The sequence below is a fragment of the Apium graveolens genome, chromosome 4 (assembly GCF_009905375.1).
Source record: "Apium graveolens cultivar Ventura chromosome 4, ASM990537v1, whole genome shotgun sequence".
Classification (NCBI taxonomy): Eukaryota; Viridiplantae; Streptophyta; class Magnoliopsida; order Apiales; family Apiaceae; genus Apium; species Apium graveolens.
This window is the reverse complement of record NC_133650.1, coordinates 7,626,196-7,648,607: the sequence shown is the minus strand read 5'-3', so window position 1 is coordinate 7,648,607 and position 22,412 is coordinate 7,626,196. Positions and strand designations below refer to the sequence as shown.

General features: G+C 31.4%; 1 protein-coding gene across 1 annotated transcript; it reads left to right on the top strand.

Moving 5' to 3' along the window:
- Window positions 1-6,678: 6,678 nt before the first annotated feature.
- On the top strand, window positions 6,679-7,557 carry LOC141718258 (bifunctional phosphatase IMPL2, chloroplastic-like). The gene has a single exon (XM_074520641.1). It carries the CDS (start codon window positions 6,679-6,681, stop codon window positions 7,555-7,557), a length of 879 nt encoding a protein of 292 aa, XP_074376742.1.
- The last annotated feature ends 14,855 nt before the right edge of the window (window positions 7,558-22,412 follow it).

Sequence of the window (22,412 nt, the reverse complement as noted above, 5' to 3'; positions counted from 1 at the left end):
TAAGTGTTTTGTTAAACATATCATCAAACTAATGCACATATATTCCTAACATGTTGTATTACTTAACTGATGGAATATATCCTGAATGGACAACATTCGTTAAAACGATACCACGTCCACAAGGTGAGAAAAGAAAATTATTTTCAAAATATCAAGAAAGCCAACAAAAAGACGTTGAACGAGCGTTTAGTGTGTTACAGTCTCGTTTTGCAATTGTACGTGGTCCGACACGCTTTTGGGACAAAGAAGATCTTGGGAGAATCACGAGAGCATGCATCATAATACATAACTAGCTCTATAGCCCGTGCGAGGCACGAGCATGCTATATTATGGGCATGCCCTATTCTAAAATATTTTAAAATTTGTATACATGTTTGTTAAATAGATATATAGTAGGTTGTGACTTGTGAGAAATTAGTTTTGTGTGTGTAGTGACCTCTATTATAAGTTTGAGCTATTCTGATTTGTATGTTTCAATAGCCGGTGCGAGGCTTAAAGTTTTTCAAAACTCACGTATGGATTCATATTACATAAATGAAATATATGTTATATTGTGAGATTATCTTTTTTCTAATTTTAGATCGAATAACAGATATATAATATTCGTAAAATATGTACATTGAAGTGTTTTGAATTTTGGAATTCTACAATTGGTGCTATCGAGCACGGACATTCATAATTATTTGACAATATCATATTAATCGATTAAGAAAAAATTTAGTTCATTTGCTTTAGTTGTCTTAATTTCTTATTTATGGTTTGCAGTATTCATTATAGTGATTGAAAATATTTTTCACCACACATGCTGAAAATGTGAATGAAATATTTTTTTTTTAAAATAACTAATGTATTTTATTAAAAGCGAGATAAGTGAGTTACATGATTATTGATCTTGACAGAAGTATATGCTCTGAGACCCATGATATGATCTCATGAATGGGAAGTATGTGTCATAATATTAACGATTCTCCAGTTTGTTCAAATATTTTTCTCATAGAAATGAAAGTTCTATATTTATTATATCTAAATACGTTTAGAATTTATCAGCAGTACATCACATTTAACCTTAAAAATTTCAGTATGGTCTTCGTTTAGATTTAGTTTTCGCCATTTTATGAAAATGATGTTTTATTATAATAGTTTCATGTATTATCATAATAAGATAAATATATATATATATATATATTTATATATATAAATTGTTAATTTTATATTGAAGTATTAATAAATATATGTAATAGTGAGTCATACTAATTAATAGATGCATATTAAGTTAGATGTAATTAATAAATGCTTATTAAATGAAATGGTTAATAACATACAATTATGAAGGGTAATTTAGTAATTTTAATAGGATTAAAATGTCTCATCCAACCCCCTAATTGCTCTATTATATATATAATAGATATGATTGTTGAAGATGAAAGTGACACATATGCCACTCAATTTGGTTCATTCCCAACTTATGATGATGCAACAAATGGTTTTTCGCAACCAACTTTAGGGGAAGAATCCTTTGTCCCGTATGAAACATATATTCAAAGCAGTATGCAGATGCGTGATAGACGGTCACATCGTCAACTACAAAATGACTTGGTTGAGCATATCTCGCAGTTCAACGAGAATCGTTTAATTGTAACGTTTAAATTTTATGTTTTCTTGTGTGTTGTTTTCAATTTCATGTTTTTTAATAATATGATGCATTTTAATTACGGGTCATATTTTTTATTTTAGTGACATTTAAAAAAATTAATCACATTAATTTTATTATTAAAATTTTTGTACTAATAAATTAAAATTAAAATCAAATAATAAAAACAATAATTAGATATATAATATAATAATAATATAAGGGGTACTACACAAATATGGGAAGTGGGCTTAGCATTGGATAAGTTTGGGTCACATTTTTATGGGGTCATTTCGGGTGACGTGGCGGGGAATGTGTAAGTGTCCCCGGGGGAGTTGACCCCGAGGGCTGTGGATGCTCTTACTGCATATTTGAATGAAAATTTTCCTATATTATATTTTGACCTAATTATCATATCTGTACGGTTGTATCGTGCAAAAATATTCGATAAATATAATTTGAAGACGCGTTAATAAAAACAATTATTATGACTTTTAGAAATTCCAACCCCTAGAATAACTTTAGGGGGTGTATTGAACTGAGATTTTAATGCATTATATATAATTCATGGATTTTAATGGATTATATTTTTTTAAAATATATAAAAAAACCCTACTCTTTTTTTTCTCTCTAGCCTCCTCCTCTCTTTCTCAAAATATAGCCGTCGCCGGAGTTTTCACCGGTTTTCTCCGGTGAAAATCCCCATTATCTTTATTTTCTTTCATTATTTTATCTTTATTATTAGATCTTGATTTCTATCGTTTTTTTTTCAAAATAATTCTTAGATAAAAAATCATCGGAGTATCCGGATTTTCTATCTTCTTCGTTTTCAAGGGATCCAGGTTCTCTTGTTTTGTGGATCTAAGTCTTGCTTTTATTTCGTAATTTCAATTTGGTTATAGTCTCTCCTTAGTGAGAGTTTTGGTATTTCTCTCCTTTATTTGTGAGATTATAATTTTTGATTTAATGATAAAAGTTTCGATGGGATTACAATTATGGTCGATAACTCAAACATGATTAGTTCCAGCTGGATGTGATGAAGCGGGTACATGTAAATATATCATCTTCAACAAATGGCGTGATTGTTTGTCCAAAATAGATGGATTGATCAGCTATTGTTTCTGTTTTATGTTTGCTCGACGCGACTATCTTTGTAGATGCCGTATGGCTTTTATTTATTGAATTAATTTCTTACTCAAAAAAAAATTAAAATATATAATAATTAAACTTATTTATTTTCTTAATTTTATAAATAAATAACGTTACACTAATTTTTAAAATAAATATCTCATTATAAAGTCACATAAGATAAATCTGAACAAAATTTGATCACTTTTACATAATTAAAATCAATCTATTGTAACATTCAATACAGTTTTATCATCGAAAAAATTATCAAAAATTTATCTCCGTTTGAGAGAGTTGTACATTTACTAGATTTTTATTATAAAGTTACACAACATAAATCATTTAAATAATTAAGCTTGTGATCAAAAATTTATAAATATTAAACACATAAGTCAAATTGATAAATACCAATCGAATAGGGTTTCGAATAGGGTTTGTGGTCAAATATTATTTTGTTATAAAGTTTTTTTTGTCAAGATCAATCCATTTCATTTATTGTTGTGCAAAACATACCTGTGCTATAACAAGACTAAGTAAAATTGACAGTCCTAAGTAAGTTGTGTGATAATCTAAGTTTGCATTTTGTATTGTATCATTTAAGTTTGTAAAAATGAAAATAGATTAGACTGGAGTATTTTTCTATAAACAGCCCCAAGGCTAAGAATAAAAATCTGGAAGAAGATCATGCCTCAGAGAAAGTATAAAGAAGTTTGGAGTTGAATAAATTTGTTTTGGGAAAAACATTTCAAGTCAAGAAATCTACAAGTCACAGATTAAGTGTTATAGAGAAGTCATTTGAGAACTCCAAAATGACTTATCGAGAAGTCAAGAAAAGCTTATAAAGAAATCTCAGAGATATCAACAAGCCAAATTGAAGACATGAAGATTGGAGATATCTACAAGTCATTTCTTCACTAGAGAACTCGGAGATATCGACAAGTCAGAATATCATTAGAGAACTCAGAGATATCGATAAGTTGTATCTACATGCAAAGGAATGAAGACCTCGATAAGTCAAGTTTACTCGAGGACTCAGAGATCTCGATAAGCCAAAGTTACACTCGAGAACTCAGAGATCTCGATAAGTTAAAATTACACTCGAGAACCCAGAGATCTCGATAAGTCAAGATTATACTCGAGAACTCAGAGATCTCAACAAGTTAATCTCACATTCGAGAACTCAGAGACTTCGATAAGTCATATCAACTATAGAGTAATAAGAGATCTTGATAAGCCATTATACTTATCAAGATGTCTAGTTCTCTATATACTAAACTGGAGATCTCGAGGTAAAACTCAAAGTACAAAGTGCAAACCAGTTAAATATTCAAGATTATCAATCAACAAACAAATCAATCAATGATTTGAAAAGTGTACAAAAGCAGCTTGAAGAGTACAAGATCAAAGGCCAAGATTAACTGACAAAGTAAAGTCACAGACATGCACGATTTGCAAAGATACACTAAGGCAGAAATAGAAAGTTTTAGTTAACTTAAAGTAGGGTTTAGTACATGCTATTGCATGCTGTGTAAAACCAGTGTTAACATTTCTATAAAGTAGACACTGGATGATTTGTTTAAAGTGTAACAAAAATAGATCTAAAAATCTTGTAACTTTCAAGAGAAAAGTTGAGTTCTTAACATAACAAGATCAAAATCTGAAAGCAAATAGATTAAAAATCTTGGAAGAATGAATATACAGAGGAGGTTAGATCAAACCAGAGGAGGATTCTGGTTTCTCAGTATGAAGGGTTTATTGCTAAACCAAAAGAAGGAATCACTGAAGTTTTTGAAAGGTTTAATAAATTGATTAATGACTTGCAGCTACATGATAAGTATTATAAAGCTGAGGAGGTTAACCTAAAGTTTCTGTTAGCCCTTCCTGATCATCTTGAACAAAAAATATCTTCATACTTGTTTCTCAATCTCTGAACATTGTCCTTCAGGCATCTTTAAAAAAAACATAGAATACGTCGTCATTTTTTATATAACAACTTTTAAAAAAAAAATCTTCCCTTCTTGTGAGAATAATTGGGCTTCCCAATAATTGAATGTGACCGAAAACGATTAATTTGTAATGTTATAAAAATATTATTTTGTCATAATAGTTAAAATGTAATGTATATAATTTGATAATTTTTGGCATGAATCATTCAAAACTAACAAAGTTAATATCTGTACGGTTGGATCGCTTAAATTATAATTTCGATATCACGAAAGTAGCAACACTAGCATTAACGGCCTAACCTCTAAATTCAAAAATTATATCATATATTTTACACAAACATTTAAAGTATTGTTGATATAATTTTTACATGTATATTACTTTTATGCCATTATTTTTCATAGCAAATACTTTGTTGTCGTCCTAAACACATAAAATAATTATAAATATTAGAATTAAGTAACTAATGATTTATTTTTGAATTTTTTTGAAATAAATATAAAGTAAATCTTTATTTATCACTTTTAAATTAAATTCGACTAGTGGCTAAAATTATTTTTAATATGATGTTCATGTTATCTAGGTATCCCAATATTTATTTTAGAATTTAAAAAATATTTAATATTTATTTAAATTAATAAATAAAAAAAGTTAAATTTAATATTGAGCACTGACAACCATATTTATAAATATGACCGATTTCGGTTATATTTGTTTTTTTGATAATTTCGTTTAATTTTGACGGGAATTTTAGCACCAAAAAATATTATTCTGACTGTGCCTAAATATGACCGACTTCGGTTAAATTTGTATCTATCAAAATTTTATTTCATTGACGGGAAATTTCCCTCTCCTTTTTATGACCTAAAAAATAAATATGACCGACTAGTTTTGACCGAATATAAATATGACCGACTTTGGTCAAATTTGTACCTATCAAAATTTTGTTCCATTGGCGGGAAATTTCTCTCTCCTTTTTTAGAACCTAAAAAATAAATTTGATTGACTAAATTTGACCGAATATAAATATGACCGACTTCGGTCAAATTTGTACCAATCAAAATTTTGTTTCGTTGGGGGGAAATTTCCCTTTCCTTTTTAGGACCTAAAAAATAAATATGAACGACTAAATTTGACCGAATATAAATTTGACTTCTTTCGGTCAAAAGTACGTCTTGACTAGCTGTGGATGAATGTTTGACTTTAAATATGACCGGCTTCGGTCAAAATTAAGTCTGACCATCTATAAATAAAATTTGACCGTAAATATGACTGCCGACGGTCAAATTTAGCCGCGGTAAAATTTAGTCGGTCAAATTTACCCTTGTTTTTTAGTAGTGGTCGTAGAGTGTCGTAGAGTTGATGAAGAGTATTTGGGATTTAAACACAATCCTTCAAAATCTCATTAATTATGGTGGGATTTTAAAAAACCATATAATACATTGAACAATCCCACAAAATCCACATTTTATGAAGTCCAAAAAAATCCGTCATCACGTGAATACCATCAGATTTTAATGAATTTTAAATAATCTCAGTTGAATACCATCAGATTTTTAAGCATAATTTAAAATTCTCATTGAATACCACCAGATTTTATAACATAATTTAAAATCATAGTTGAATACCATAAAATTCTGATATATTTTTTAAAATCCCATTTGAATACACCTAAATTTCATAAAATAAAAAAAAATGTTTTAAAATCCCAGTTCAATAAAAACCTCTTGCTCTTTTATGTTCGCCTGGTAAGTGCACCGAACCAAAGTAATCAAATTTGCAATCGAAACCCAGGCCCCTACAGAGTACAAATAACAAAAGCCCAAGGCTCAACGGGCCGATTTTTTTCTACGTATATATAGGACATTAGGACTGACCAGCTGAAAATATAAAGCATTGATCTGTGAGAGTCAGCGATACAAATATTAGGACAAAACCCTAGTATTGCACTTTTGACAATTTGTAGTTGTACACATATGAACACCATTCAAGAAGAGCAGTTTAGCCACGAAATTCTTGATGAATTTGTTCGCGTTGCTAATAAGGCCGCAGATGCTGCGGGTAGAGTGATCAAGGAGTTCTTTTGGAAACCTGCATTGATTCAAACTATTAATAAGTACGACGAAGATGGATTGATTGTCGAGCAAGCAACCAACGTTGATCGGCTTGTCGAGGATGCTATAGTTTCGATAATTTTACAAAATTTTCCGAATCACTTAATTTTTGGCGAGGAAGGGGGTTGGTATTTACCGAAAGACAAGGATGCTGCTGCTGATTTTGTGTGGGTTTTGGACCCGATTGATGGGACTACTAGCTTCGAGAATGGAGTTCCTCTGTTTGGAACTCTTATCGCACTTTTGTACAAGAGTAAGCCGATCATAGGAGCCATTGATCAGCCTATACTTCGGGATAGATGGGTAGGAGTGCAAGGAAGAGCTGCCATGGATCATCTCGGTGTGCCTGTACGGACCCGTTCCTGTGAGCAGCTTTCGCGAGCAACACTCTATGCCTCCAGCCTGTTGCACTTTAGTGATCAAGAACGAGAGGCCTTTAACCGTGTCACGGATAAGATTAAAGAACCAATATTTTGTGCTGAGTGCTATAATTATGGGCTCTTACCCTCGGGGTTCATTGATGTGATTGTGCAGTCGTATCTGGGTCCATATGATTTTCTGGCTTTTATACCGATCATTGAAGGTGCTGGAGGTGTTGTAACAGATTGTGATTGTGAGAAACTTCACTGGGAAGCTTCTTCGATGTATAAAGCTCCAAAATATTATCGTATTATTGCAGCTGGAGACGCCCAGGTCCACCAGGATGCATTGATATATCTCAAGAATGTTAAAAAAGAGTAATACGGAGAATGCATGAGTACAATCTGAAGTGTTTTTTTTAATCTAATGATGTCTAATGTTTGTGACTGTAAAGCCTTTGGATTTTCATCTCAGGCTTGTTATTCTATACATGACTGCTCTGATTTTATCGATCTGTTGAAACATAGATTCATCATTTATCAAATTTCCCTACTTTTGAAATGGCAAATACCATGGTATTGTCTGTGATTAGATAACATCCTCTTGGTATAATTTATTAACACTACGCGCAACAATGAGGCAGTTATATATATCAAGATTAAGCAAAAACATAAAATAAACCAAATAACGAAACAAAGCATGAAGGCGGAAACAATAAGATAAATCAGTAATTGAATTGACAAAGATCGAATATAATACTTAGTTCTAACAAAATCATTAACAAGTCTGAAAGAACCAATAAAGCTGAGGCGCCTAGCGTTCGAGAAGCCTAGACTGTTCTTGAAGAGATTATTGTCCCGCTTACGCTGTGTTGGGTTGCAGCAATATCACTTATAGGATACAACATCACAGAGCAATTCATCCACAGATACGTAAAGTTCAACAGCGACCTGAGCTCAGTTTGCCCAGAAAACCTATGCTATAATCTGTATATTATGGAGGAGAGAAAAAGAGAATAATAGCAGTTAGGGTTTCACACGTATGTGATTGCCACGTACATATTCTAAATGTTTTGTTCAGTATATAATACAACACAAAACGTAACTAAATATATTACATTAATTAAAATAAATATTCTGACTTAAATTGCATTTAATGAAATATTTTCAGAATCAGAAACGTAACAGTCAGTATCAGGATTTGTTAAATCCTGATACAACCAGCCCATCAACGGATAAATCCTGATCCAGGGCGTCAGGATCTGTCTCAACAAATACATCAACGGATAATGCACACTCCGTACTTCAATGGAAAAAATACATCAACGGATACTGAGTTCTGTGCATCAACGGATAATGCACACTCTGTACTTCAACGGATAAATCCATCAACGGATACTGAGTTCCGTGCATCAACGGATGTTGCTTAACAAACCCATATTGTTATACAGATTCAATATTTATCATAAAATAAAATAATAAGTCAGTAAATATTTTAATTAAAGATTAGGTAAAATTCCTCGCCCAGGTCGCCTCGTGTACGCGAGACGCCGAGACATTCGCCCAAATCGTCATTCGGTCCGGTCCATCCCGGTAACGATGTGTGGCGAGGCTAGGCGGCGGCGCGTGTGTGTGTGCGCGAGGCACACAATAACACCATGCACACCCACATGCCTTAATAGTTGTATACTACTCTTGCACATGGTACTATATAAAGCACTACACCCCTCTTTTTTTAATCAATGTGGGACAAAACCCACAAACCCATTCCAAGCTACTAACTTCACCTCAATTTCTATATGGATTACACTAACAAAATGACTTAGATCCAAACATGAAAATTTAAGTCCTCATTACAAGGAATAACATCCAACAATTAATTTTAGGAAATTACATCCAGAACATGTATAAAACATGCCTCAAACTTTCCATTTTCTAACAATCCCCCACAAGTCCGTACAGAAATGCATATCAAATTTTATCATGACTTGCTTTTCAGAGTCAGTACCCTTCCGAGTTTGAACCCTCCTAAGTCCCCTACTTGGATGGCTACCAGATATAGATGAAATGTTTCACCTTGAATCTCTATCCGTCTGGTGTAACCACACTCCATAGACGATGACAAGTTAAAAGGCTATGGTGCAGATCTACGGCTTTGAAACATTATAGTCTTGTCTCAATCCTGTTCGTCGAATGCTGCTAGTAATAACCTTTTCCTCTAATTGCGACCTCATAATTACATTCGCTTAGTTGGGCATCTCCAAAGATGTACTGCCAATATCTCGTCTTACGACTTGAGCCCATTCAAAGTTTATAAATCCTAACACAGTAATTGGTCCATCAGGATTTGTCAAATCCTGATCCAAAACTGTTTCCATCAGAGTTTATTAAAACTCTTGCTAACTAGCAGTTCAAGTACCTCTTAAGGTTTACAGGGGATAGAATCAGATACATAAGTATCTAAATGTATATGGTAGAGATACTACCAATTCATCCTTACAACTTGTTATTACCACATTAAATATACTTCGAGGGATCTCCTCTCAGGCTTATTGGGTTCCCGCTGTTGATGAATCATGATGGGTTAACAGTCCCATCCCCAACCTCGACTTAAGGACTATAGCATGCTCAAGCCCTTTAGTAAGTGGATCATCTATATTATCCTGAGTTCCTATTAACTCTATAACAATAATCCTATCAGACATAATACCCCTTATAGAATTCAGTCTAACTTGGATGTATCTCTTTGTCTTTGCATTATACTTCACACTTCTGATCTTGTCGATAGTTGTACGGCTATCACAATGAACAGAAATGGCAGGAAGCGGCTTGTTTACTATAGGTAACATTGACATGAGTCCATATAACAATTCAGGCTCCGTCCCCGTGGCATCAAGTGCACACAACTCAACCTCAAAAGTAGACTGAGTAATCAAAGTTTGTCTAGAAGACTTCCAGGACACTGCTTCATCTGCATGGGTAAACACATATCAAGTTACTCCATTGGAACCAGATTTCTTAGCTATCCAACTTGCATCACTGTACCTCTCGAGTACCCCCGGAACCTCTGGTAATGCAAGCCAAGGGAAATAGTTCCCTTGAGATATCTAAGAACTCTATCCAGTACTTCCCAATGAGTCTTGTTTGGACAGCTTCTATATCTAGCTAACTTAGACACGGAATAAGAGATATCTGGTCTAGTCACATTAGCAAGATATTGCAAACTGCCAATAATCTGAGAATACCTTAACTGAGACACATGAACTCCTTAACTATTCTTGACTAAAGCAACTTTTGAATCATATGGTGTACTAGCGATTCTACAATTTAAATAACCGTACTTTTCAAGTATAGATTTCTCTATATAATGAGATTGTGATAATGTTATTCCATCAGTTGACTGAGTCAACTTGATCACAAGAATCACACTAGCCTCACCCGTATCCTTCATTTCAAAGTGCCTCTTCAAGAAACTCTTAGTCTCGTTAATAATCTCAATATTGGTTCCAAACAACAAAATATCATCTACATACAAGCACACGATCATACAATCACTACCTCTAACCTTGTAGTCGACACACTTGTCACTTTCATTAACTAAAAAGTCAAAGTTTAAAACAGTTTCATCAAACTTTTTATGGCAGTCAATAGGTGCTTGTTTAAGGCCATAGATGGACTTGACTAGTCTACATATCTTCCTCCCATTATCAGAAGCAACAAATCCCTCAGGCTGATCTATATAAATCTTTTCTTCAAGGTCACCATGAAGAAAAGTCGTCTTTACATCCATTTGATGGATGATAAGACCATGTACGGAAGTCAATGCAATAAGCATTCTGATTATTGTCATTCGAGCAACAGGAGAGTATGTATCAAAATAGTCTATGCCTTCTTTTTGCCTAAAGCCCTTAGCAACTAACCGAGCCTTGTACTTATCTATTGAGCCATCAGGGTTTAGCTTCCTCTTGAAGATCCATTTACATCCAATAGTAGACCACCCAGGGTCCGGTCGCGATGCGTGACGAGGCTAGGCGGCGGCGCGTGTGTGCGCGCACGAGGCACATAATAATACCATGAACACCCACATGTCTTAGTAGTTGTATACTTCTCTTGCACATGGTACTATATAAAGCACTACACCCCACTTAACTTAATCAATGTGGGACAAAACCCACAAACATATTTCAAACTACTAAATTCACCTCAATTTCTATATAAATTACACTAAAAAAATGACTTAGATCCAAACATGAAAGTTTAAGTCCTTATTATAAGGAAAAACATCCAACAATAAATTTTAAGAAATTACATCTGGAACATGTCTAAAACATGTTTCAAACTTTCCAGTTTTTAACAATCTCAATCTATCTAGTACCATCTTGTTTTTTCCACAATTTTGAGTGGTCAAGACATCAAATATTGAATGGGGTCATTCGGGTTCATGATGTCTGTAATTTCCAGCAACTTTGATATATTGCTCCATGATGACAAAACACTCCTGCTACCTCTATTTTCATGGTTGAATGTCTATTTCTAAAAGGTAATAGTCACCAATTCCGTCTACTTAAATTAGTAATTTTGGCGTTTCTTTTATATCTAATTATCTATGTTTGAAAAATCTTAAACTAGTAATTTTTGCGTTTCTTTTATATCTAACTATTTATGTTCGAAAAATCTTAAACTAATAATTTTTGTGTTTCTTTTATATGTAATTACTAGTATAATAACCCGTGCGAGACACGAGTCATTTTCTAGAATTTTTTTATGCATCATGCAATTATAATGTTTTAGAGCAATTTCAACAATATCCTTATATAGGCTCTTGAGTCAAATTTTGAAGAAATGGAGATAAAATTTCTCTCCAACAAGCTTCATGTCCCCCTCTATAACATTAGTAGTTTCGAATGCTTTTTCACTTTTAGGAGTGAATATCCCTTCAACTATTATTATATTATATTTTTCTGACCCGTTATTTTATATTTAATGAATGAATATAAACAGGGTAGTAAGTGTACGTTTAAAACTAAACGATAAAACTTAATCTATAGAATGCCGTTTGTATGTTTATAAATAAAAAGCTAAAAATTAACATTCATGTTGAATACAGAATTGACCAAAATCTTGAATTTTATTTAAATAAACTATATGTCCTGCTCTATATTATTACTGTGTTCACTACTAACTTACAATTAACTTACTCAATTTAAAAAGATAAAAATTGCATAATTGAAGTCAAAATGACTTGAAATCATAATATACAATAATGTAAAATTTACATTATTGTTAATATTAAAGTTGATTTTAATGAAAAATATTAGCTTTTGAAATTCAACGTCTGTATGTATGGGAAATGTTAGTTTTTTATTTACACTACTTAAGAAATTAAGATTAAGTTATATGTATGTGTGTGTTAGCATATAAATTATTGTATGATATATCTTTTAGTAAATTATGATGGTTTCAATTATTTATATGTTAATATCTTATTTATGTACATGTATAATTATTATTAACATCTAGTGAGACAATTGATTACTTAAATAACATGTATTTATAATTATTCAAAAATTGAAATTATGTAATAAATAAATTACTATAATTTATATATGGTATTCACATTATCACTGACAAACAATCCATATCTATTTTTTACGCAACCGGGTATTAGAAAGAAAATTGTAATTATATCGTTATCTAATCCGCTTTTAAGTTTCTTTCATTATGACTCTAATATTTCTTCATATAATAATTTGATAACATTTTATACTATTCTCCTAAAATTAAAAAATTTCAGTTCGATAAAGTTTTATAAATATCAGTTGAACTGGTTAATTCCTTCAAATTATTGAATAATATATGTTTTTTCCTTAAATAATACAAAATGTATTGAATCAAATGCTACAATATAGTATATATATAACTTTTATTTGAATAAATAAAAATATTAACGTATGTTAGAATGTGAATTGTCGTATGTTACATTTCTTAGAAAATTACGATGGTTTCAATTATTTATATGCTAAATATTTGATTTATGTACATGTATAATTGTTATTAATATCTAGTGAGGCAACTCATTACTTAAATAACATGTATTTATAATTATTCAAAAATTAAAATTATGTAATAAATAAATTGTAATAATTTATATATGGTATTCACATTATCACTGACAAACAATCCATATCTGTTTTTTACGCGACCGAGTATCAATCATGTAACATAAAAATAAATTATATATTGTAAGACTTATTATTGATGTTCATGATTTTTTTCAAGAATTTGAAGGAAAAATTATAATTATATTATCATTTAAACTATTTTTAAGTTTCTTTCATTACAACTCTAATATTTCTTCATATATTAATTTGATAATATTGTATACTATTCTCCTAAAATTAAATATTTTTCAATTTGATAAAGTTTTATAAATATTAGTTGAACTGGTTAATTGCTTTAAATTATTGAACAATATATATATTTTTTAAATTGTATTGAATCAAATGCTACAATATATATATATATATATAACTTTTATTTGAATAATTCAAAATATTAAAATAATTCAAAATATTTGTACAATATTATCTTGATCAATAAATATTGTTTATCTAAAAGAATTCTTTTTAAAATGCTAGTTTTTTAAAGTGAAAAATGAAAAATAAATCGATTTAATATATCATCGTAGTTTTAACAAATCTCGTGACATCTCATATCAAATTTCAAATATTTTTAAAATCGAGACAAGTCCCAAAACACTATTGCATTTGCGCTACGAGTGAAGTTAGTAATTTTAATATAAATAATCAATTGACTTGATCCTATAAATACCTTAAACACATTAATTTATATTAATATAAGATATCAAAAAATTTCAGATTATTGATAAGATATTCTCGTCGAACTTGTAATTTAAATTTACTAAACGTAGAATGTGACAATGTTTTTCGGCTAGTCAAGTAGTCAAATTTCGAGTATTTTTTTAACAATGGGCCAAATTCTGATTTCAAATTCAAGATAAACTAAAATTCATTGACTCATTATAATTCGAACTTATCTAAATATTTAATATCAATCTAGATTATTTATATATAGGCGATTCTATTTTCAATATTTTCTTTAAAAATTATATATGTACATTTTAATTACTTTTTATAATAAAAAAATATGTTAAAAATATATGAGATATATTTTCAAACTAAAAAATAATAATAAATAAGATAATAATCCATTTATGTACTATGCCTAACTTTATATCTGAAATTCAGTTCTTTAAAATTAATTGTACAAATATTCAAGTAACTATCATTTTTTTTTGCGGAATTCAAGTATCGATCATTTTTTTTGCGGAATTCAAGTAGCTATTTTTAATGTTAAATAAAATATTCTTTTAACACACTTACATATTTTGTGTATGATAAAAATCACATGTGACACTATGGTGCATGGTACGAGCTTGTATAGAAAAATGAAGCAACTCGAGTTTGATTCCCACAAAACACAATTTTTATGTAAATATTAAAAACGGGGGTAGTTTAATCTTTTCAATGAGACTTTTTAATCTCAAAATATTAAGAGATTTATGTTGGAAAAATCTTGCAACAACCATTAAAATGATAAAAAAACCCTAATTTCATCAAAAATCAGCTACTAAGTCGGAGGTAAGCAATGTACTCGTAACGAGAAAGCCATATTAACGCCGTCTATCTTATTTTTGTGGTTTAGATCAAAGTTAAACGTTTAAGAACATGTTAGTCAAACCATGTCGTATGTGATAGGATGGAAAGCAGTAGTGAGCCGAAGGTAAACTATGCAAGTAAAAATGTCTGGATAACTTTTGAAGTGGTTACATTTAGGCCGACTAATTTAAAGTTCTTTGGATATAAAATGAGTTACATTGGTTTGCTGTATTTTAAGAGAAATTTGAGAATTTCAAGTTACATGATTGTTGTAATTAACATAAAATAGGGGAAATTTGTAACAAAGTTCCATCATAGTCATCACAAATTACCTACGTAGTTATTTAATATAAAAACTTTAATTACTTATCAAAATTAACTACATAATCTTTAATTATATATCAATAAATTAAACACGTATATTTTAATTATCTTGAAACTTATAATTGTAACCTAGTTAATGGAAAGTTCGAGTTTATATGTAACTGCACAAGTTGACGAAACAAACAATGCCTTAAAAGTTCAATTTGATTTACAAGTCAGGGATTTTCTTATTAGTTTCAGTTAGCAAGTCACGCCATCTCCAAAGGATATTAGATAAATTTATGAGCTAAATTATTGTTAAATATTAGTTAGTTAAAAATTTCCGGACCTGTAAGTTAGAGTTTGTATACTTCAACCGAACTGTATAAATATAACCTATAATAGATAAGTAAATTTATGGGTCGTTTGGTTCATAAGACGGTAGGAGTTTGAGAAATCATTCCTGATATCGTGTGTTTGGTTCGGTGCTATAAAGAAATATGTTAATTAAATATTTTTTATTCATTGACTGAATCAAATTTTTATATATTATATATGTCGAATTTAATTTTGTATACAACTTACAAACAAAAAAAATTAAATATAAGTTATTAAAAAATTAAAATTAAAAAATTTTAATGTTAATTTATAATTTTTAAAACAAACAAATAAAATATTACTAATTTATATTAAATAAAATAAGCACAACTAATTTAAGATTAAATAACATAATATTTAAGAAATATGTTTTAAAATTGTATTTAACTTTATAAATAAAAATGAAATAATAAAATTTAATTTGATACCCCATACCCCTCTCTCAAACCCACCTCCCCATAAGATATCAAATTTGATCCCAGACGGATATAAAGAATGGATATCAGATTCTAAAAAGGGTCAACCAAACACAAGGTATGTGTTTGGAATAAACGAAATTTATACATGATACCACAATAAACCGAACCAAATAACTCCTAAAAAGTTGGATATAATATCTAAAAGATGGATAGAATTGACTTAAACAATCAATTTTTTTAAATATTCTTCTCAACCGCCTCCCTTCTTTTATCCTCTCTGTTAGGGTTTATCAATTTTCAAGTAAATCGAGGGGCTTCCACTGGTTTTCTCCGGTGGAAAGCCCCAACCCCTTCATTCTCTGTTATTCTCGTTTATTTACTTTCAATAAAATCCAATTTTTTGGGTATTTGTGTGTCTCTCCTCTTGGAGTGTGTATTTTGTCTCTTCTTTTAGAGTGTTTGTTATGTTTTTATTTAGTCATGCTTGGGTTTATCTGGTGATGGATCTGTTGAGGACGAATTTATTGATATTTTTGGTGATCTGCAAAACCTGCATCGGATCTGGGTCGGTGGTGATAATTGCAAGAGCTTACCTTTCACAACTAAAGATTGTTGATCTTTCATGGGTTTATACTTTCGACATGTCTATAGCTGGTATTCGACATGTAGATAGCTGGGGTGCCTTCGGCATGTCTATAGTTGGTGTCCGACATGTAGATAGCTGGGGTGCCGCTTCTCCAATCTCATTTTATGCGATTGGTGTTTCTGAACACTGGGCTAACCATAGTTTTTATGTGATATGGTCAATTGCGATACTTCTATTTTCAGAGATGCTGCTGCAATTTGGATCGCTTGGGATGTCTTTGATTTCGTTTTTAATTTTAAAAAATTTTAAATTCTACGTGTTAAACGATCAGGAAACAAATCATCTAATTATTTTTAGTATGTTATTTGTTTTATCACCTGGTTGTATCGACAGTTGGGGGTTTATCCCGACTGTACTATATTTAATTTAATGAGAACTTTCTACATTTGTCAAAAAAAAACAATCAATTTTTTTTCTGACATGTGCTTTTTTATCTTCCAAATCTGGCGATTCAAAATATTATTTTCTAAATTTTTGCCAAACAAATTGTTATCCTTAAAATATGTTTTTTGAGGACCGTTACTTATATCAAATGTCAATTAAGATATGTTAGGCAAGACATGCATCCCAGACATAGATGCACAAAAAGCCTATGAGGCCAGAATTTATTCGAGCTTTAAAAAAACCCAGTTTTTTTTGAAAATAGATCAAGTCTGTTTTTTTTTAAATCGGGCCAGACCGGACTTCCTAAAAAATATAAGGTCCGTTTTAGGCTTGCGGGCCAGGCCGGATCGGGCCGGGTCGGGCTTTTTATTTATATATTAAAAATATTTTAATATTTTATAACTCGAATTATGAGTAGTTTAAATACCGGAGATAATAATATCTTAATATATCAGATAGAGTAGTTTAGACACCGAAATAAATAATTACTTTAATATAATATATAAATAATCATACATACCTTAATTGATTCTAAGATTAAAATATAATATTTTAAAAATCATTAAAAACATTGTATTTTTTCAAATTTTATATAAATAATTTGATTTTTTAATCGGGCTTTTCAAAAACCACGGGATTTTATCCGGGCCGAACTGGACTTTTATCTGGGCTTTTTTAGATTCGGGCTTTTATTCGGACTTCTTTAAATCCGGGTTTTTATTCGGGTTTTTCGGGTTTCGGGCTAGGCCAGATTTCAAAAAAAAAAGAGAGGCCCATTTAAAGTCCGCGGGTCAGGCCGAATCGGACCGGGCTTTTTTCCAAATCGGATTTTTCGAATTTTTTTCTAGATCAAATATCGAATTTTGGAGTTTTGAACGTCTCTACTTGGGGATGTTCTTAATCTGAAAAATTCTTATATTCAATTAGATTGATGTGAAAAATCACAACGATTTGAGATTCTTTAAATATCTTAACGAGTTGCATTAACTTCCTAACAATCATTTCGGAGTCTATCTCTTAAAAAGTTTTACTTTTTGATAAATATGAGGAGAAAAATGTACAAGGACATAAATTTATGTAAATTCGAAAATTTCATCGATAAGCAAAAGCAACAAGGGGGCGTGAATAAAATTAGGTCCCACGTGTCAGTTGATAACGGGTACTAATAAAAGAGGAAGGCCAGAATTGATTGATCCTGGCTGGGGGTGACTTGGGGTTGGTGGGGGTAAAGTTTGTGTACCCCATTCGTAGCATGCACTTCACTTCTTCTGACAAAACACCGCCGTTGGATCTTTTTCATGGTCCTGATCTTCACTTTGCTCCTAATGGTCCTCCGTATACCAATATGTCTCAGCTTTCTTTCATGGCCCAAAACAGTTCCGACTTTGGAGTTGAGCGTAATTCGAGCCGAGATTAATCGATTCGAGCTGAATCGTTTAACTCATCGAGCATAAATTTCTACCCGAACTTGAATTGTTTAATTTACAAGTCAAGCCGATTCGTTTATCTAAACAAACCGGTTTTAATTAATCGAACAAACCAGATCGTTTTATTTTACACTTAATCGAATCTAAAATTTTACCCGAACTAAATTCGTTTAATTTCATCAGTGAACTCGGCTCGTTTAACCATAAAAGCTGAACTAAGATGTAACTAAATAAAATTGATTCTTGGGTTATAACCTTGAAAAAATATATAACTAAGACATAATTTTCATAATTATAATTGTAGCATATTTACAGGTTGACAAAAAAACACCCTTTTTTTAAGGGGGTAGAGAAGGGACAATATATAGAAAGGCTTTTGAACTTTGAAGCAATCGACTGAAAAAAGAAAACATAATGCAAACATTTTCAAACAAAAAAAAAGTTTAAAGAGGGTCCCTTTAAATTTATACAAAGGACACCGTGCTTGCTGGCTAGCTTTAATAAAGAAACTCAACTTTCAGGCACACAAACAGGACAATATAGAGAACACTACCCCATCTAAGATATCAATCTCTGTTTTTTGTATAGCCAGTTATCAGTATGCTGCGGTATATCTTACAAATTTCGGAAATCGGAACTATTCGGTTGAGGTACCGATTTATAATTTATCGATGAATTTTTAAAAAATCGGATAATTTATCGGCAATTTATCGGAAATCGATTAAATCGGATAAATATTTTTGACCAATTTTTGAGCAATTTATCGATATTTTTTGAAAAATCGACTGATTTCTATAACAAAGACAGTAGAAGACTTTCATTTGTTCAAATCCAAGCGTAAATTTATCACTTGTCATATTATTTGGATTTTCGAATTTGAACCATCCTGTTACATCTTGTTTATTTAAATTTCCGCAATCGAACCGTTTAATAATTACAAACAAGGATGGCTTTGGATATTAGCGAACAACACCTGCGTCTAAGGTCTCCATACTTAAACGTCTCGCAACTGTGAAATCTTTTGTTTGTAAATTTACTAAATATGCAGCTTATAGATGTTTTACCGTCCCAAAATTTGATTTCGACTATTGGACTGAGAGATTTATTATGAAACTTTGTTTTCATTAGTTAAACAAAGGTCATTGTCAAGTAATGTGAATCAAAATTAATATAAAGATCCAAAAAGAGGAATGTACAATTTGAAGTTTCAAGTGAAGACTAAGATACAAGGGGGGGGGGGGGATGATTAATTGTGAAAGTGCTAACTTATTCTTTAGCTGCTTCTTTCACTGTCATGTGCTAGTGGTGACACTGTACATTAAAGCGATATATTTGCATGCGGGAATATACAAACATTAGGTTCTCGCTTAGCTCTTCCGTCTCCGTATATATGCTGACATTTCTGCACTAATTCACATTCATGCTTGTGCATTTTTGTAGTCTCTTCCCTCATATATAAACATCCTTGTGTATTCATCCCAGTCTTGAGAGATCAACACATATCACATACCCATCATATTGGTCTGCACTTCTCAAATGGCGTTCTTTCGAGACGAGTACTTCTGGTTGAGGCTCATTCTCTGTTTGAGCTTCCTGCATATGATGATCAATAGAGATGGTCATGGATGACTCTTGAAGTGATTGCAGGAAGGTTCTTCGTGGCCAAGAACGAAGAACCCTAATGCAGGCATGATTCGTCGTCGTATGAACAAGCAAGGGGAATCAAGATCACCTGGTCCGAGTACTTATTTAGTCTCTAGTTGAGTTAGAAATTGTTAATCTTAGTATCTGCTGAGGAGATTGAGTTATATTTCTAATATGATTCGTGTTCTTTTCGGTTCTAGTTTTCTAGTTGTTGTGTACAACATTGCTGAGTTAGTGAGTTATACTTATATATAGTACTCACCACATTCCTTTTTAGCTCAGAAGTGATAATGTTTTTAGGTTTTTCTCTGAAATTATGTTTTCAGAGCAAGTAGCAACATAGTGTCCGTGTATGTTTGATGAGTTTGTGTCAACTATTGAAGGTATTCAACACTGATGCATAACAAAGACTATATACAAAAGCATTTTCAGTTTATTTTAGTATACAGTTGTAAAACTCACCCAAAATAGTATTGAATCAACAAATAACTGGTCATGTTAACACGAATCACCAATTTGTAATGACAGATGTATGGGTTTAATCTTGACACAGTGTGGTTGTTTAAGGTTCTCCATCATAACTAAAAAGTCATAAACTTGTGTTGTGTTGTGCCAGTCATTCTGTTTTTCCAACTAATCAAGACAAGGGATTTGGTGGAGAGCTACAGCTTTAAAGACAGACAGGGAAACGAGTCAAATCTGTTTGCTTGTCTCTCTTTTCCGCTTCGTGGTGGAAAGAGATGACAACATTAGGTGCAAAAAGAAAGAGAGCTCAAAAGTTGGAGTGTGTGTGTGTGTGTAAGTTCAAGTCTTCAACCATCATAGTAAGATCATCCGCTCGTTGGGAATCGGGAACCAGAAAATCTTCTGAATAATGTAAGATATCTAAAGATAACATATAAGTAATGGAATTAAACCTGTTCAACTTGTTGCTAGTAAACGTGTAGATGCAAAGATAACAAAGATGCTTCTGATATCAGTTCCCGAAAGCATTGCTCATTCATTGAGAAACATTCTCCAAGAGTTGATGGTTATGTCTCAGTTCTGCAAGTTCAAGGTTATAGGAGCAATTGTTGCATATGTCTACCATACAAACTTCCTCTCACACACACACATTGGGACATATTAACAGCTACAAAGTTTACCAGCAATAATACTGCTGAGTGTTGATGATAGGAAGACTTAGGAAGGATGCACAAAATAATCGACAGTAATAAAATGTCGCGGAAGTTCTAAAAAAAAATTTGTCCAGCATAATCAAAGGAACAATGCACAAGAATGAGCAGTGATCTTACTCTACATATACACACCCCAAACTACCAATGAGCAATGACCATTAGATGCACTGACATGAAATATCTTAAAAGATAGTCTTGATATCCATGTTGGTAAAACAATTCACATAAAAACAAATAAATACACCAGATATTTTGGTTTCTCATACTGCCAGCTGAACCTGAACCTCGGAGGACCTCAGATCAGAAAGCAAATGTAAATTTGTTGAAATCAGATAAAGAAAACTGTAATATACTCTGCTATTCCACTGCAATGATCTAATGCTTGAATTATATGAGGTTTTATCACATCTGTAATTATCAACTAGATAATTCACAATTAGCAAAAAAACTAGACAATTCACGAACAAATATATCTAAAGTAAAAAGCATGTCAATTTGGCATGTATTTTCAGGGTCAGGTTTCACTTAGAACTGTCTAAACTTAGAACCTTAAAATTATTTACATGTTCTTCTATGTAACATAATACTCTTTTATTTTATTATTAAATTAAGCATTTACTTACATAATTGATTTTCATACATTTCATAAGAGTTAAAAACCAAATATGTTGTGTAGAAAAATAATTGATTTTATTAAAATTTTACGTAAATCAGGAAAAAGAATATTGTGCACCGCAAAAGTACATCACATACTACAATACACAAAGACACATATTGCATTCCATAGCAAAATCATACAAGTGCGTACTTCAGCCGATTAGCCGAACGAATATATGTGGGTCATTGATTAAACAATATCTAAGGTTGATATTGGTTCGAAATTCTAATTCAGAGTAGAGTTTAAATATGAACCTGGACCTAGATTGTAATTTAGATCAATATATATGTTACTCGTAGGAAAGTTTGAATATGATGCAAAACTAGGATGGCTGTGAAGATTTCATGTCAGTTACTATGTTTAAAGCCTGAAAATGAATTAAAACGCATTAAATTCAAATAATAAATACATGAGTACCAAAGTATTGTATAAGATATGCAATAATATATTACAACTTTACAAACCAACACCAGAAAGCAAGTGATGTCCCATTTTACCAACCAAAAACCATGTTGCATAAA